At 34.4% G+C, this 19,544-nt stretch overlaps 1 protein-coding gene across 3 annotated transcripts in view; it reads left to right on the forward strand.

Annotated features, from left to right (window-relative positions):
• TFEC (transcription factor EC) overlaps positions 1-19,544 on the forward strand; it is a 211,924-nt gene that overhangs the window by 170,819 nt on the left and 21,561 nt on the right. For 2 of the 3 annotated variants that reach the window (XM_011999841.1, XM_011999842.1), the window contains 2 exons: positions 953-1,204; positions 11,590-11,676. In XM_011999841.1, coding sequence (XP_011855231.1) covers positions 953-1,204; positions 11,590-11,676 — 339 coding nt within the window. Of the gene's footprint in view, positions 1-952; positions 1,205-11,589; positions 11,677-17,596; positions 17,720-19,544 lie in introns of those variants that run through there. The other variant, XM_011999843.1, reaches the window with a different exon arrangement.

The following is a 19,544-nucleotide window of genomic DNA, read 5'->3' on the forward strand; positions in this document are numbered from 1 at the left end:
TTCATAGTAATGACTATACCACTTTCTCATTATTATAAGGTGAAAATATGAAAGGGTTTAAAAATAAGATTAAAAAAATAAAACTGGGCTCAGGATAGAAATAGGAAAGTACAAGCCGGGCGCCGTGACTCAAGCCTGTAATCCCAGCTCTCTGGGAGGCTGAGGTGGGCGGATCATGAGGTCAGGAGATCGAGACCATCCTGGCTAACACGGTGAAACTCTGTCTCTACTAAAAATACAAAAAACTACGCGGGCGTGGTGGCGGGCGCCTGTAGTCCCAGCTACTCAGGAGGCTGAGGCAGGAGAATGGCGTAAACCTGGGAGGCGGAGCTTGCAGTGAGCTGAGATCGCACCACTGCACTCCAGCCTGGGCTACAGAAAAAAAAAAAAAAAAAAAAAAAAAGAAATAGGGAAGTACAGAAAAGTAGAAAAAAATCACCTAGAATTTCACTACCCATACAGTTTTACACTTAAATTTTGTACATGTATTTCTAGTTCCTGCTTTCTTAAAATTTTTAGTTTTCTTAAGAACAAAGTTTTGATCATATTTTGTAGAATATTTATGTGTAATATAAAGGAATCCAAGTAATACATGTTACATACAAATTACTTAAAATAGTGAATCATCTGTGTTTTCTCTGTGTTATTTTGGGGCCTAATTTTTTAGACCCTCAAAAAATATTGTGGCTTATGTATTTATTCCTAATTTTTAGGGCTACTCATTTAAAAAAAACTGGTTAGCATTTAAAATATTTTATTAAAGTTTAACTTCTTAATAATCATAACCCATTAAAATTGTATGTAACTTATGACAGAAATATGGATGATAGATTTGAGAGAAACTAGATGCTATAGTATAGTGTGTTTATTATCCTAGTGCAATAATGGAAAGGAAAACTCTGATTTCACAGATAATGTTGCACATTGTATTTGTTTGATTTTGATCTTGTAGGTCCCAGCACACCTGGAAAGTTCTTCCAGGCCTCAGCTACAGAAAGCCCAGAGACAGCAAGTAAATTCTTTCATGATCCTTGATCATCAGATCATCAATCCAACTCTTAAATGGTCACAACCTACAGTGCCAAGTGGTGGGCCTCTTGTGCAGCAGGCACACACAACTCTGGACAGTGATGCTGGCCTCTCAGAAAACCCGCTCACCAAGTTACTAACTCTTGGAAAAGAAGATGACAATGCGCAATGGCATGTATGTCTAATGGCTGCTTATAAAAATACATCATCAGTTTTTGAAAAAATCTCTATAAAGTAATTGAAGTCAACATTTTTACAGTAAACTTTCCAATTGCAAATGTAACAAAATAAATGTGTTTTTAATTAAATTATTCTCTATTTATTAACTATATGCATATAAATTCCTATGCATAATAAAATATAAAAATTCATTTTTAATACGCACTTCAATTATGTATTAATGTGAATTAAAATAGACACTAATAGTGGTATGTGTTTAGAAGATTTAGCTCTAATTGTAAATGTTTTCTGATAAGTTTAGTTGAACTATTTATCAGTAGTTAGATTGTCTTAAATATCCATTACAATAAAATGGGCAGAAATTGCTTAAATAGCAGTAAATTTTTGCTGTAGAAATTGAGTATTAGAATAAGACTAATACTTTTATTGCATTTATATTATATGACATTATATCTGGATCTTTTAACTTTCGCTTTTCTATACATTCAATTCTATTTTTAATAAATGCTTGGCTACTCTTTACTAAATAACCGAAATTTAGAAGTGCTCATCATACAAAATAAATGAGTATTTAGCTTCATGGAGTTTATATTTATTGTGATTTGCTTGTAATGAACCTTCAGAAAATATTGACGTGTGAATAGAACTGGGAAACAGTGGTACTAGAAAAAAGGCTTCCTTTAACATTTCAGTCTAAAAAGCTACAGTAATAACTGACCTTTCTTTTCTTTTTTCCATTAGATTTGTTAGGTAAAGCTATGGTCCTATGATCTCCCAGGTTTAATCTCCCAATCTACATTCCTGGTGACTATTGCCAATTTCAGGTCAATGCTTACCATCTATTAAGCCTGTAGCCTCCAGGCACAAAAGGATAATACTCAGAATTCCAGTATTTAAATTCCAAATGATAGAGAATTTTTTAAACAAATTTTATGTTAATCTGGAAAAGAGAAAAAAATAAGGATCTGGCGTAGATTGTTAATACAAAATAAAACAATAAAAAATGGGACTTTTTGAAATCTAAAACGGAATGTAAGTACCTGCATGTATATTTACTCTATCTTTACAGTAGTGGATATATAAAAAAACTTTCCTAAAAAATGAATGTAGAACCAGGTTCTCTATTCAGTCTATGAAGATTGTAAAAATATATATCAGATGAAACAATCTGTTCAGTAAATGTTAGATCTACACACACTACAATTTATCCTACAACTACTTATCCCAAAGTTCATTTTCTTGTGTGAAAGATTGATTTCTAAAGAGAAAAACAAATCTTGAAGGATATGCATATGCCAGTGAATTCTAGGTAAAACCTAGAAATGATTTTATTATATATTTTATAAAATATGTACTCTAAAAAATGAGAATGGGTAAGCAACATAGATTCTTCTTTTATTTTTTATTTTATTTATTTATTTATTTATTTTATTTTTATATTTATATTTTTATTTATTTTTATTATTTTATATATTTATTTATTTTTTCTTTTCTGCCTTTTATGTTTTTTTTATTCTTTAAGCACACATCTTTGCTTTTATACTAAGCTTGTATATATAAATAAAACTCACATGTTTTTAGTGGTCTTCAGGTGCTTTCAATCAAAAAATCTCATGGCTCAGAAGGGTTGAAAGTCCCAACAATTGCTCCGGCTTTGGGGCAATGTGAACAAACAATGGCTATAGACAATTTTTTTTTCTATTTTTTAAAACCATCATATTTTAAATTATATATACAAAAGTATCTCCCAACCATTATTAATGTCCATTTAATCCGAGTTTTACTGAGTCTGTAATAGTTTTAATCAGTGTGTGGTCTCTTTGAATTTGGTATGTTTATACATCTTCACATACTGCCATCATTCACAGACTTACTATCTTTGATAGCTAGGATATACCCTGTGCTGTTGCAATAGTCTAATACTTTTACTGGTGCTTGGAGTCTTTGGATATAGTCAGTATAGTACAGTTGTGTGGTTTCAGTCCTTAATTTCTCTCACCCATATGTGTAAAAGTTGTAGAATTGTTTTGATGCTTGAATTTTAACTTTTTAACACAGGGCAGAGTGGGAGCTCAGAAGATGGTTTCTGTTGCCATCTTTTTTTTTTTTTTTTTTCTCCCAAGCCTTTTCCACCTGTGACATCAGGGAGGAGTTCATCAATTCAAAGAAGACCCCAGAAATCATAGCTATCACAGGATAAGTCTGAGAACAGCTTTAGATTCAGGATTTGGTCATTGGAATTAGGAGTAACTTGAAGACTGAAAATCTTTAAGATGAATTATAAAATCAAAAGAAACATTTTGTAATATGGGTCTTTCTAAGATGCAATTCAAACTCGTACCAATAGCACATGGACCCTTCTGCACTTAACCCTTGCACCTGGCTCAGACTTATCCTTTAGTATCTTCATAGAGCTTCATGTTTCAGCTCTATTGGTTCACCACTGGTTCTCGTGGTGGCCGGGTTCTCCTTCTTACGCCATTTCTTTACCCTCTGCTTATTTGATCACGACCATTTGTCTGGAAAATTCTAGCTCACCCTTCAAAATTCATTTCAGGTGTTTTGTCTAAGGGCTTTCCCCGGTGATGATGCTCTGTCTGGGTTTAGCACCTTTTATTTGAGTTTTCATAGCAATGCTGATATCATATAGATAACGATTGCACTTTTCATGGCATTCTCACAGCACATGCTACATTTTAATTATGCCTTTTGTGTTTTTCTTATCTTCTAGTCTGTTAATTCCTTGATGAAACTAACATACCTTGTTCACATTTTAATATCTAGCTCCTAGGACAAATTTTTGCCAATTAATAATTAGTGCCTTTTTTGGCTAATTCATAAGTTAATGAATAATGAGTACCCTTATTTCAATAATATTTCTCTACTTGCTCTTTTTGGTACAGTAATACTTTAAGTAATATGGTATAATTTGGGAGGAACCATTAGAAAAGTGAAATCAAGGTATTCTAGAAAATCAGAAGGAAGATAAATTTTTTCAGTGTGAGGTCTCAGGAAATCCTGGAAGAGGTAATACTTGAGTTGGGTGTTGAAAGACATATACATCAACAGCAAAGATGACAGAAGATAATTTTTTTGAGTAGAGAATGCTGTAAGCTAGGGGCAGAGTAGATAAGCATAAGTGGGCTTGAGAGTGATACAATTTGGTGCAAATAAGTGACTGAGGTGAGCAAGGAGGATTAGGGTGGGGTTACAGGACTTAACTGCAGATCTGGGAACTTAGATCATGATTCCAAGGTTGTGGGGGACTGTATCAGTTAGATCTGCATTAGGAATATGCAAGAGAAACCCACTTCCAGTGATTTAACTAAAGCAGAGTTACAAATTTTTCTCCCATAATAATCTTATATTATCTCATATAATCTTATGCAATTATATCTTATAATTATTAACAACCTAGAATATTAACAGTGATATTAACAACAAAAATAAGAGAGTATTCATTTAGTCCTTATTTTATGTCAGGTGGTATTTTAAATTAGTTTAACTTTGTAAACATCACTATGGTTTACTATTATTATTTTTTTTTTTTTTTTGAGACAAGTCTCCCTCTGTCACCCAGGCTGGAGTGCAGTGGCACGATCTTGGCTCACTGTAACTTCCATCACCCGGGTTCAAGAGATTGTCGTGCCTCAGCCTCCCAAGTAGCTGGGACTACAGGTACATGCCACCACACTCAGCTAATTTTTGTATTTTTAGTAGAGACGGAGTTTTGCCATATTGGCCAGGGTGGGCTTGAACTCCGGACCTCAAGTGATTCACCTGCCTCGGCCTCCCAAAGTGTTGGGATTACAGGCATGAGCCACCATGCCTGGCTCCTATTATCTCCATTTTAAATAGGGCAACTCACATGAAAAGTAGGCCAGAAGTAGGTAGTCAGAGGCTGTTGTAGTTCTCTGTGATGTCAACATAGATCAATTCTTCCTCTATCTTTCTTCTTTACTATGTGACTTTTATCTTAATATGCCTCAAGTGATCACAAGAGGGCTGCTTCACCTCTCAGGTCCTCAAACCAGATGAACAGTAGAGAGAATGCCTCCATGAGGAAAGGAAAACTTTTGCAGAAATTCCGAAGAGACTTGTGCTTATGACTTAGTCAAAAGTGTGTCACATGGCCACATTTAGCTGATGTGAAGCTGAGAAAAATGCATTTTTTCTTCTGAGCATATTGTTTCATCAAAAACATTAGTAAGAAAGAAGAAGAAAATTGATATTTACTACACAACTCTCAATGGATCTGCTGTGGGAACAAGTTTTTGAGTACAAAAGTATCATAATCAAAGCAATGTTTCAGAAACATTTAAATGGCAGTTGAGAGGGAAAGATTTGAGGTTAAGGTTCATGCTACATGAAGAGATGATGGAATATTACACTGCAATTTAGTTATAGCCTGAATCAGGAAAATTGGTGGTAGAGAGAATGCAAGAAATGAACTCAGGGGTAATGTTGATGCGTCTCAGTGTCATATTGTATACGTAAAGTGAAGGTGGAAGATGAGTTTGGTGCAATTTTGAGATTTTTGAGCCTTTACAGGATGAATAACATAGATGAAGGGACTGTTAAGAGAAGTATGGTAGTCAGAGGGAGTGTAGAGTTTGGCATGAAAGTGATGATGAGTTAACTTAGAGGACAACCAGGAGAAGAGGTTCAAAGGACAAATGAAAATAAAAGATCTATTTCTCAGGAAAGAACTTAGAATGGTCAGTAAATTTTTTTTTTTTTTTTTTTTTGAGATGGAGTCTCGCTCTGTCTCCCAGGCTGGAGTGCAGGGGCCGGATCTCAGCTCCACCTCCCGGGTTCACGCCATTCTCCAGCCTCAGCCTCCCGAGTAGCTGGGACTACAGGCGCCCACCACCTCGCCCGGCTAGTTTTTTGTATTTCTTAGTAGAGACGGGGTTTCACCATGTTGGCCAGGATGATCTCGATCTCCTGACCTCGTGATCCACCCGTCTCGGCCTCCCAAAGTGCTGGGATTACAGGCTTGAGCCACCGCGCCCGGCCAGTAAGATTTCATTTGTTTCTTCATTCAGACAGCTGTCATTGCCACATGCTCAGGGAACAAACTGCACATCCTATATAATGTATACCATATAGGAGCTTCAGGTTGAGGGCAAGAGAAAAAAAATAACAAATAATTATAATATTATGTAAAAAGATTTAGAGGAAAATGACTAGTAGGGCATTTAGCCAGATGGGATAGCATGAGTGCAGAATAGAGATGGGAAACAGTGTGAAATGAATAGAAAAGAAGGCAGATGGTGGTAGAAGATGACATCAAAGAAGTAAGTAATCAGCAAATTGCAGAGAGGCTAGTACTCCATGTTAAACAGTATCAAGTCACTGTAGGGTTGAAACTTGGGAGCTAGGGTGACATAATCAGATTGGACTCTAGATCACTTTGTCAACTATATAGAGGGAGAAGTCTGGAGTCAGGGATAGGGAGCAGCTGGGAGTCTATTTCTATTTTGCAGTGTGAGAAAGTAAGACTCTCCCTTAAAACATGTTGAACTGTGGTATCAGTGAGATTATCACGTGGAGATGTTGGTGACAGCTAGATATCCAAATCTGCTGAACTGGAGGAAGAGATTTGAGAGTTGTTAGCATATGGGTGGTCTTTGAAATCTTGAATGAGAAATAAATCCCCTTGAGAACCTGAATACAGTGAGGAGAGATGATAGCTAAAGATACTCTTCTGAAGATGACCAACATTTAAGGGATGGTCAGAAGAGAAGGTCCATAAAAGTAAAGTAAAAAGATAACTGGGAGAGTGCGATGTCATTGATGCCAAAGAGGGAATTAAAGAAGGAGGGAGTGATTCACACACCCAAGTATAGAAAATGAGTCTAGTAAAATAAGAACTGATCAATATCTGTTGAACTTGGCTATGAGTCAATAAAAATAACAAAAGGAATGTCAGTAGGATGGTGAGCAGAAGCCATTCTACTTGAATTCAGAGTTAATGGAAGGTGGAGAGATTGACCACCTGGGATGTTTGGGACATCTGGACAGAAAGGTAACAGGGCAAAGGCATAAAAGGTCATAAAATAAAAATTGTTCAGATCATCTGCCAGTGTTTAGATTGGAAAACAAAGGCTGCATTTGATGAGTAAGGTCATGGATTTTAAGATTTCAGAAATGAAGCAGTTTAGATGATGACAAGACCCAAGGCATGGCTTTAAGTATAGGTAAAGAGAAGTCTAAATTTAGGTTTATGTGCAGAACTATCAGATTTAGAGAGTGCTGAGTTAAAATATTCAACTACAAGTGTTGATTTACTTTTCCATAGAATTCTGACAGTTGTGTATATTTTTAGGTGCATTTGTGTTCATGATCACTTGGTATTATTTTTCCTTCAGATTTTAACCTTGAATTTTATATTGCTTAATATGAATACCACTACTGTGGATTTCCTTTTGGTTATATTTATGATACTTTTTTTTAACCTTCTTTCAGCTTTTTCTGTTGTTTTAAGTGTGTCTCTTATAGACAAAATATTACAAAACCTTTTAAAAATCCAATTCAAGAGAGAGTTTCTCAATCAGTATGTTAACTCATTTACATTCTTGTACTTACTTCACTATTAGGATTTAACAGTTATAATTTCTTATGTTTTAAGTTACTATACTTCATGTTCCTTTGCCGTCTTTTTTCTATCTTCCATTGGTCAATTTTTGTCTTCTTTTCTGTTTGTTACTCCTAATATTTTGAGTCATCATTATGATTTTTTCTACATCTATATCCTTGTTTAACATTGTATATGCCATACTCTTAAGCGAAAATCTACCTTAGTATGGTCTCATTTCCTTGTTGTCACCTACCATTCTGTATGGATATTTATAGAATTTATGTATGTACAGAATTCATGTATATATACATACTTATCTATAGAAATACATATATAATTATTGCGCATGTATATCTCTTTCTACATATATATAGAGTTACTTAGATCACAAAAATTTTACTGTCCTTTTCTCATTCTTTTATTTTGTATCAATTTCATGGTTTTATTTATCTTCTGACTGGAGTACTCCTTAAACTGTTTTTAAAAGGTATTTTTGCCTTAAACTTTCTGAGTTTTTATATCCAAAAAGAATTTAGTTACATCCACATACTTAAAAGATACTTTGTTGGCTATAAATGTGTAGGTTCAAAGTTCTTTACCTTTAATATTTCTAGTATTATCTCATTTTCTTTTGCACTCAGTATTGTTAACAAGTTTTATTCTTGTTCTTCTGTTAATCTTTATTTTTACATATCTGAAAGCATATAAATGTTTTCCTTTGTCCTTGAATCTTATACTTTTTATGCCTATTATCTCCATTTTTACTTTTGTCAAGCAATTTGTCCTGTCTTTGTATTCTTATGATCTTAATTTATTATTTTGAGGATGCCTACTTGCGGGTTTGTAATTCTCATTTCGTCTGATCTATTAATTCCATTTCATCTGATACAAAATGGTGTGTTTGTTGTCACTTTAACATAACAAATGGATTCCTAGGTTTTTAATTATGGAGATACTTAGAAGTTGTGAAGGTTTTAGACTGGATTTTAGATTTTAACATTCATGAAGATAATGGTAAAACCGAAATTAGGGGAAAAAGTAGTCATGTAGGTAGATGACAGAAATGAGGGATGGTAATGTTAAAGGCAAAGGCACAACCTCCAAAGGAGGATGTTTCACATGTAACAAAGAAAAATTTCTTTCTGGAATAAGGGAAACCTAAGCATGCTTTATAGTCAAAATGAAAAATTAAACAGACTGCGTCATTTATGACGTAAACTTCCAGAGAGAAAATAGATGAATGACTTATATGTAATTTTTACTGAATCCACTCCTAGTATCCAAATGAAAAGCACTCCCCATAAATTATGTTTAGCAATCTTCTTTCCTCAAGTCTTCTTCACATCTGTTCAGTACAAGGTTTTTTCCCATTTAGTGACAGAATATGAGTAAAATATCACAAAATAAAAATTCAGTTTTAATAACAATCAAGAATCTAGTTAAATAATTTCAGAGACTGGACTGAACAAAAGAAACAAAATATGCACATGTATTAACCTAGCTTTTTTAAAGATCTCTTTGTGCACAAGGATTTAACATCTGACCATGAGTAGAGCTACACCCTCCCCTATAGTACCCATGAACCCCATGTGGCTATTTGAATTTAAAGTTAGTTCAAATTCAATAACTTATTTATTTGTATTTATTTTTATTTTTTTGGAGATGGGGTCTCACTCTGTCGCCCAGGCTGGAGTGCAGTGGTGCAATCTCTGCTCAGTATAGACTATGTCTCCCAGGTTCAAGTGATTCTCCTACCTCAGCCCCCCAAGTAGCTGGGACTACAGGCACGCACCGCCATCTGCCTGTCTAATTTTTGTATTTTTCAGCAGAGACAGAGTTTCATCATGTTGGCCGGGCTGGTCTAGAACTCCTGACCTCAAGTGATCCGCATGCCTCAGCATCCCAAAGTGCTGGGATTGCAGGTGTAAGCCACTGCACCTGGCCAAATTCAGTAACATTTTATAAAATTAAATGAAATTAAAATTTCAGTTTCTCAGTTATGCTAGCCACATTTCATGCGTTTAGTAGTCATATGTGGATATGTGGTTAGTTATTACTATTAATACATTTGTCATTTCAGATATAGGACATTTCCATCATTGCAGAAATTTCTATTGGTTACCGTCGGCCTTGAGGATTCTGTGATGTTAGTTTCTTGCATACTCCACTTCATCTCTAACTGCTCTTGCCCTTGCACACTCTATTCACATTAGTGCTCGTTCTTTCTCAAACATGTTAAACTTGTTCCTACCTTAGGTCTTTCTTATTCCTTTCCCAAGGATCACCCTTCCCCATGTTAATCTTATCTCTGTTCAAATGTCAGTAAATCTTCTCTGATTCTCTTTATAAAATAACAACCATTTTCATCAAGCTGTATCCTATTCCTGCTTTAACTTCTTCAGCCTGCTATTTGTTATTAAGCTGTTTACGGGTCTGTTTCCCTAAGAATTTGAGCTGCATAAGAGTAAAAATTTCCTGCTACTGGTTATGGTAGCTCCAGTTCTAACCACAAGATCTCACAGTAAACATTGCTTAATTAATATTTGTTAAGATGTGAATAGTGTTCCATATTTTTTGGACTATCCTAGTAGAATTCTCTGAACACTTAATTCTCTTACATTCCCAGATATCTTGCTTTGAAGATAACATCAATAGAATTATAAGGTATTTTTCCATATCTATCAGAGTGTACTCCTGATCGTATCTGCATATATCATGGGAAATTCACAGTACTATAGTTATATAAATAAAACTTTCACAATATCTTTGAGTTTATATCACACTTAAAAATTTCACGAAATGGAATATGAATGGAAGCAAGGCGAGCTAGAGCTAGAGCAGAGAGTGAGAGATAAAGAGAGAGAGAAGCAACCATTTTTTAAAATGTATAAACTTTAAAAATCTCCTCCAGCTAAAGTACAGAAGGGAAGGAAAGTTTCTATTTTAGAGAAGAATTGAAAAAGGAAATAGAAAGCCAATGAGATTTGGACTATAGAGCCACATTTCTAGGATGTCAGTCCTTCCTCCACCACTCACTCACTATATAATCTGGGACAAATTATTAAATTTTTTTTTCTCTCAGTTTCCTTTTCTGTATAGCAGAGTACTCATTTCATAGGGATATTATCAGTATTAAATGAATTATGTATGCAAAGCACTTAGAAGCATGCCTGGTACATCTCATGCACTATAAAAGTCATTTTTATTGTTACTATTTAAAATGTTCAGAATTATTGTTGTTTTTGTTATTGCTATTGCTATTATCTATTATTATTGGTCTTTAGAGAAGGTAGGATGAAATGTTTCCATCTATTCTATATCTACAGGAATGTACTGGCTAATATTTAACCATGAATATTTAGATATCCACGTGCAAGATGCAATCAGAACATTTTAAAAGAAAAATAAAGTTTGTACATAGTAATCTCTGTACATATTAACTATAGGGACCCTGTCTGCCTTGAGATATTTCATGATAACCACTCTATTTATGTAGATACTGATTTCCAAGAGACTAGTCCAGGGTGCTTTGCCAGGTTGTCACCTGTCAGCCTTTGGACACAAATGCAAGAAAAAGCAACAGACCAAAGATTGTCAGGGTTCCCGCATTTTCAATGCTAAAGTAATGTGTTTATATATATACATAATATTGAGGTTTTATATATATGTATATATAACCTCAATTTAAATTGTCTAAAAAACTTTTAAAGATTGCTAGAATTTTTCTCTCTGATTTCAGACTGAAGCACAACTTTTAACATTATGTACAATATTCTAAATGTATTATATTTTGCTAGATGGAGGACGTTATTGAGGATATAATCGGTATGGAATCAAGTTTTAAAGAGGAAGGAGCAGACTCACCTCTGCTAATGCAAAGAACAGTAAGTGCTTTCAGACCCAAGAAAGTCGTTGAAACTGAAATGAATACACTCTGATAATAAAAAAGTTTGATTAGCAAATGGTGTTTTTTTCTGCACTTTTTAAACAGACAAGATCAAAGATGAATACTAGAAGATATTTATTGGTGCAGAAAAGAAAGGTTATCTAATGGTTGAAGAAGAATATAGTGCTTGTGCTAATCTCTCTCTCTGTCTCTGTGTCTATCTATCTAATCCTATATACATGCATCTAACTATATATCTAATTTGCTAGCATTTTCTGTGAGGAATTTAATCTTTAGATTTTCTATTTTTAAGCACAGCATGTAATCAAACACCCTTATAAGCTCATGACTAAACTTTGACTATTTTACCATGACTAATACAGCTTTCAGATTTAGAGGCTCTATACCTTTGTACAAGAAAGAAAATATTGCAACAATGAAAAATATAAATTTACTTCTAAATGTTTCTAAAAGCCAACAGCCAGAGGTTAAAGTCAAATTGAAAAAGATAGAACAGGCCTCACCCTCCTTTAAAGTATGTAGAAATACTTCTATGTTGAAATCAGTACAAATTCCTGCAATATGAAGGGATAGTGTCTTATCTCCTATTTGCTTGCTGTGCACCTTTTGATTGTTCATTTATGAATCATAAAAATGTTATCTGTAAAGGGTATATAAGTTCTTTCAACACATTGTGAAGGATTATTGTTGGTTTTGTTGGTTTGTTTATGGTTTACAGTCTTTTAAAGAAGACGAGAAAAAAGGATCTCAAAGATTGCAATTGAATTGTTACTTTAAACATTTAATTTTAAAAAACTGAATTCTGACTATATTGAGTTGTGGACTATTCATCAATAAGTCAATAGGCTAGACTATATGATGATGGATGTTTTCAATTTAGGGCCTAGAAAAAAATGCTGGTAGAAGCATCCCTTTTTTTCTGTATCAATTCTTAAGTAGACTATCTGATGAGAGAAGTGTCTCTTTCTCCTTTTCTCTAGTATGCAGGACCTACACGTAGTGCTAGTCAAGTCACCAATACTAACTTTCCTTGTTAAATATCAGATAAGGTTTAAAACCTGGTTTTTGTTGCAGGATTCTTTTTGCAGTTTTCATTTTTTTAAATGTAGAATGATGACTCTACCTTTTTTCTCTTCAGATTTCAAGTAGCGTAGTGACATGAAAACTAATTCTCCAGATACATTTGATATTAATGCTATTATCTCCCTTTCTAATTTCACAGCATGAGGATACTATTTTCTTAACCAATGTTCAACTTCTCAGTTTGAGGAAATGATATTAATTTCCTGCAATCTTCTCTTCTTTGTACATGGTACTTACTTCGTTGAAATTGTATACTGAAACATTCTCTGTCAAATTATCTACTTGTTTCGTAGAATCTTTGTAGAATGGTTTACTCAGTAAAAACTCGGTGATGAATTTCATTGGGAATATACTTTTGACACACAAAATGTACTTTTAAATAGATGGATACTACTGGCCTAAGTGTATTTACATGAAGAAATATCTGAGGTTAATCAACCAAAGATTATTGATAATTTAGATCCACATATAAAACCAAGCAGTTCAATTAACCAAATATTTACCTAATACTTATTATATGTGAAGCATAATATTCACACAATATGAGACTGCAGGTTGAGTGAGGCACAATTTACATGTCAAGAGATGACAATATAATGGCGTAGCACAATGAGTTGCGCCTGAGAGTTAGGGCGGGAAAGAATGTGGAACTTGTGTTAAACATGGTTCTAGTCCAGATATTATGCAAATCATGTAACCTGCCTTTGCTTTGGTATCTATTTCTGTATTATAGGAATAATTAAAAATAGTGGTCTCTGAAAGCTGTTTTAATTGATATCTTGTAGACTACATGTGTTCATTTTGAATGCTAGTTAGAGATTTGCTCTGCAGCTCAAATGAAGGAGAAACCATGCGAAAGTGAGAATTTTTGGAAGTCCTTTAGAAAGAGGTGATGTTTGAAATATAGTTATGAAGTACTGTATAGTTAAGATTTTAAGAGATAGACATGAAGGCAGAAAAGTAGCAAGTTAAGAGAACAACATAAGGCAAGAAGTGAGAAAAAAGAGAATGTACAAGAATAGCTGGTAGAATAGGGGTAGGAAACTCTGAAGGATTTTTATAGTTTATGTAGATAAAAGCAAAGACTTGTTAGATTCAGAAAAAAGCTTTGAGTAAGTATATTAGCCAGTGAACTTTTGGTTGCAGGTGGTTAACCTGACTCATAAGGGGCTTAAGCATGAAAGGAATTTATTGGTTCATGTCATCTAAAAATCCCTAAGTAATATTGTATGTGGGCATCCCTTTGTAAATTTGTCTCTGTTTTCTTCTGTGCTGGCTTTATTCTCAGCCATTGAACAGACACTGTCATAGCCTATTCCCAGCCATGCATACACTTTTTTCTTGCTAACCTAGTTTTTTTTTTTTTTTTTCAGACATCCATTCCTTCACAAGAAAGAGGAAGTTTCTGATTAATTTAAACCAATTCTGGTGGCCCCATTTCCCTTGCCAGACTTTGTTTTAAGAATGGGCCTGTGCTGCAATTCTGGCAAGTTGAGCAGGATACTGAGATCTGCTTGGAAGTTTTCTTTAGTCTATAATTTCAAGAAAGAGAAGGGTTTTTGCTTCTCCATGATGTATGGGGCTTCTGTAGCCTTTTTTTCCCCCGAAAGATAGATAAAGTGGGAAAAACAAAAGAAACAAAGGGAAAGAGAAAATGGACAGATATGGAAAGAAATGCTGCTATGTGCCCCTGGAGAATTATTTTGCCTATGGATATGTAAGGTTTTCTTTTCTTTATTTTATAAGCCAATTATGTCAGGATTTTCTGGTTCTCAAAAACAAATGCATCCTAATGGAAACATTCAGTAAGGATGGGATACCTAAGATGAAATGTTTTTCTTCTTAGTTCCAGTTAAAACCCTGGGATAACAGAGCAGCTTCTGTCACGTATCTATTTCTAAGCCAATGTCTCTGGGTCTTGGGCCTACCCTAGAGCTGTGGCTTGAGCAGCCCTCCACAACTAATTGCCCAGACTGAGAATGAGAACCAAGAAAGCAGCAGTTGTTACCCAAGCAAATGTGAATGGATTCTAGTCAGGCTAAATCAACAGATGTTTATTATAATAAGCTTCAAAAATGAAAATATTTATCAATTATTATTATTATGTTCACCTACTATATGACATGGGTTATCTGTGTTAGTCCCTTTTCCATTTCTATAAAGGAATACCTGAGGCTGGATAGTTTATGAAGAAAAGGGGATTATTTGGCTCATGGCTCTGCAGACCGTATACACGAAGCATTATCCTGGTATCTGCTTCTGGTGAGGGCCTCAGGAAGCTTTTAGTCATGGCAGAAAGGAAGGGGATCCAGAGCATCATATGGTGAGACAGGAAGCAAGAGAGAGGGGAGAAGTTTCCATGCTCTTTTAAATAACGAGCTCCGATGTGAATAAGTGTCCTAGTTCATTATCTAAAGCCATATCTATCATTTATGTCTGGAATCCCTTCCAAAGGACTTTTCTTCTTTAAATAGCGCCTTCTAGACCATAAATATATGCTGATCTACTGGATTATAAACATCAGCACTTACCAGTCTTTAATAACACTCACTAAAAGCAAACCAAACCAAACAGCACCCTTTAAACACACTTCCTCTCTGGCTACCAGGCTATTTCATGACTCCTTTACACACACAAAAAAACCTCACTACCCCCATTTTCTCCCTGCCTTGACTTCCTTCCCTCTCATTCTCTCCTCTCCAATAGGACTTTTGTCCTCACAATTCTAAAAGGGCTCTGAAAACCAATCAATAGTAATCCAATAGCAAGCCAATCAATAGCAATCAATAGCAAACTAATCCAGTAGCAAATTCTCCATTGTCATCTGACTTGGCTTCTCAGCGGCATTTGACATGGTTGACCACTTCTTTCTTCTTGAAGAGCTATCTAGGATTCTGTGAATTCTCTGATTTGTTCACTCATTTTATTGATTCTTTTTTCTCTAATAGATGTAGATGTCTAAATTCTGGAGTGTCCCAGGGCTCAGTCTTTGGTCCTCTTTTCTCATGTATCAATACATGTCCTATAGGTAACATCAACACATCTCTAGCCTAGATCACTCCCCTATATGCCAAACTTATATATTCTACTGCTTACTTGGTATGTTTTGTGGTTCTAACAGATATCTTCAACATAACATGGCCGCAAACAAGTCCTCCCTCCAAAATCTGCTTTTAGTTGGTGTGAAACAACAAACAAAAATGGTCATTCTTTGCTTTTCTGTCTCTTACTCCCATACCCACATCTATCAGTATGTCTTTGTAATCCACATCCAAGATTTCCAGAATCTCACTGCTTCCTATCATGTCCTCCTGTAAAACATGTTCCATCATCTCTCACTATAGTCACAAGCTCTGATCTAGCTTCCCTGCTACTTTTTGTTGCCTTATAGCTGTTCTTCACAAAGCAGCCATAATAATCTTCCTAAAGAAATAACCAGATCCTGTTTCTCCTTGCTTAATATTTTATTAATTTTCTGAAATACTCAGAATATAATCCAGACACTTTATTATAGTCAGCACTTCCCAGACTTCAGGGTCTGGATTCAATGGCATCCTTTCTCCTCCTTAAACATTACAGGAATATTATCATCTTACAACCATTGTACTTCCTTTTCTTAGTTTGGAATGCTTTCATCTCAAATCTTTGCATGGTTACCTCTTTATGATTCAGATATTTTGTCAATGTCAGCTTGTCAAAGGGGCCTTTCACAATTACCCTAACTAGAAGACCCTACCCCATGACTCCTCAAGTCAATGTCTTATCTTATTTACCCTCAGACTTATGAGCAGTGTAACACAAATGATCTTATTTATTATTGCATTTACCTATTTATTCTGTGCTTCCCCCTGTAGAATGCAAACCCCTTGAAGACAGGGATTTTGTCTGTCTCATTTACTGCTGTGTCTCTGGAGCCTAAAACTGTAGCCTGTTTTGTTGTTGTTAGTACCCAGCATAGTGACTAACACATCACAGGTGCTCAGCAAATGCATGTTAAATAAATGACTAAAATTCACACATAGTATTGAAATAATTGTTTTCATTATACATCCTATTCAGGAATACTTTTAATGGACTAAAAGCAGTAGCAACAAGAATAAAGACAACAATAATAATAACTGCCATGCATTGGTTACTTACTAGGTGACAAGAATTATGCAAAATGCTTTTAGTGAAAAACTACATTTAATTTCACAACAAACCTATGAGACAGAGACTATTATTGCCTATTAAAATTTTACAAATGAGGAGAGAAGCTTAGAGAAGTTAAGTAACTTGCCCAAGTTCACATAGTTAATGAATGGCAAAGTAGGGCCTTGAATCCAGCCCTGCATGAAACCAATGCAACTATCCTACCCATTCTGCTGTGCCAGCAGTCTCAGGGAAGCAGCCATTTCATAGAACTTTAGAATCATATGATTTGAAGGGGTCTGAGACAGATCTGATCATCTGGCACACTCCAGCTGAATGATTGCTTAGCCTCTGAGTTTAGATCTGTGTATTATTTACATCCATTGGTCTTAGTTTCAGCCCTTTCTTTCGGAGACGTGGATGTGCATAGTAACTCATTTCTTTTAACATATATAGGTTTTTTTTCAATCAAGTGTCTGTAAATGCTGGTGGCATTTGGCAATCTAAGTAAACTGTTATAGTTCAAGATCATTCCAGAGATGAGGAATGAGTAAATATTAACAACCCCCTGTGCTTGGTTGGAACTTGAAAGGACTGTATAACATCAGTGAGCAAGCTTTTGTCAATCACAGTCTAGACCAGGTTAGTCTTAAAGTCCAAAGAAGAACCAAAGTTCACTTTAGTGTAGAAGTTTTTGCAGGGTTCTCTTGGTTATTGCTTGCAAGTTTAAGGAAAAGAAAATGATGAAGGAGACAGAGAAAACCATTGCTATTGTGAAGGTTATAGACACTTCAAAGTTAAAACTGGTGAGCAAGTATATTTTGGAATTCTTTCAGTGTTTGGAGATGAAACCACCTTAAATACTGAATTTAAACTTTATAAACTTATAGTCAATAAAATAAGGTATGTAAACATTGAGCTTTGAAATGCATAAAATATATTCTGCTGTATTGACAAGCGTGTTTACTTACAAGATTATTTTCAGTGCTCTGGACTATAGTAAACAATTGTAACAGTATATTTAGTAAAAAATATTAAAACTCATGTTTATTATTACTTTTTAATCAAAAGATGAGGGTTTCAAACTAATTGTTGCAGTGTTTACATTACATTAATTGTATTTATTTATTTATTACTAAATAGATCATTTGTATATAATATGTATGATGCAAAATTATTTATAAATTATCATTCTTTGTTTTACTTTAACTTTTCTATTATTGTATATAGTCACATATTATATTTCCAGACAATCTGCCACTATACGTGTAAACCAGCTCACCAAGGACAAGAGATCTCCTATTCCAGCTCAACACATTATATTTACATATGTCATAATAGGACAAAAATACTAACAACAATAACACAGCGGGATTTCTCTATTCAGTGCATGTCATTTAAACTGTATACCTCTGCTTTAGTAGCAAAGAAAACAAATTTAGAGGAATATTAATGGTGTGTGTCCTGAAACTATAAAGACCTTGTTTACTGCATCTAAATGAATAAACACCCAAAAGGAAAGACAATAATCTTTCAAATGCCATTTTTTTTTGCATGCATCGTGTACGCTAGACGCCCCTACGGTGATCCTCTTTATACAAGAAGTTTATTTTCCTATTATGTCCACAGTTATTCCATCTAATCTTTTACCATTTTAGGGTCACAATCAATGTTTTCACAAAAACCACAATATAGGATCCAAACAACTCAAATACTCCTTCAGTTTCCCTTGACACTCACATTAAATATATGATAGTGCACATGCACATACATGTAAGGTATTTTTTTCCTTTTGTTATCTCTATTGAGAAATTATCTGGAAATATAATATGTAACTATAAGACTTTTTACATTTTTGTATTTATAATGAAATTATCTAGGATATTATATATATGTATATGTATATACACATATATATGCTGAAGATTCTTAGCTTTACATATATAATCCATTTTCAAGAACATGGTAAATATACACTATAATGCCTTTTCTCTTGCTGAGTGAATAAAAATGGAGAATGATAAAGCAATTAGTTTAAATTCAATTAGAAAATGTATTGCAAGTTTGTTAGCTCCATATTATTAGGGTGAAAGGAAAAATAAACCAAGCTAGCCTGAGGAAGAGTGCTGTAGAGGGCTTACCCAAACTTGAGCCTTAGATGTGGATGCTTATTGAAGGAATGGGGACATTGGTAGTGCAGAAAACAGCAGTGGGAAAGAATAAAACTGAGAAAAATTAAATCCAATTCCTTGTAACATTTTTTAGTACTCAAAACACTTAAGAATAAAAATTTTAAAGGCAAGGGCCCTTCTACCTATAGAGTAGATAATAAAGAATCCAGACATTGTGTTAGACATTCCTGGGTTTGAGTCCAAGCTCTTTACTTCTTTATAAAGCTATATGATCATAAAATGATTATTTCGTTTATTAGAGCTTTAATTATTTCACATTTAAAGTGACAATTATACTTACTTGAGTTGTTATAAAGATGACTTGAGATATTGTTATTTAAATTATTATTATGAAACATGCTTGGTTTAATACTTGATATATAATAAATGCTCAGCTGTCGATGACAGAGCACATATGTTAGGATCCTGCTTGTATTTTATTATCTTCTTAAAAAAATTC

Source organism: Mandrillus leucophaeus, unplaced genomic scaffold, assembly GCF_000951045.1.
Source record: "Mandrillus leucophaeus isolate KB7577 unplaced genomic scaffold, Mleu.le_1.0 Scaffold603, whole genome shotgun sequence".
Classification (NCBI taxonomy): domain Eukaryota; kingdom Metazoa; phylum Chordata; class Mammalia; order Primates; family Cercopithecidae; genus Mandrillus; species Mandrillus leucophaeus.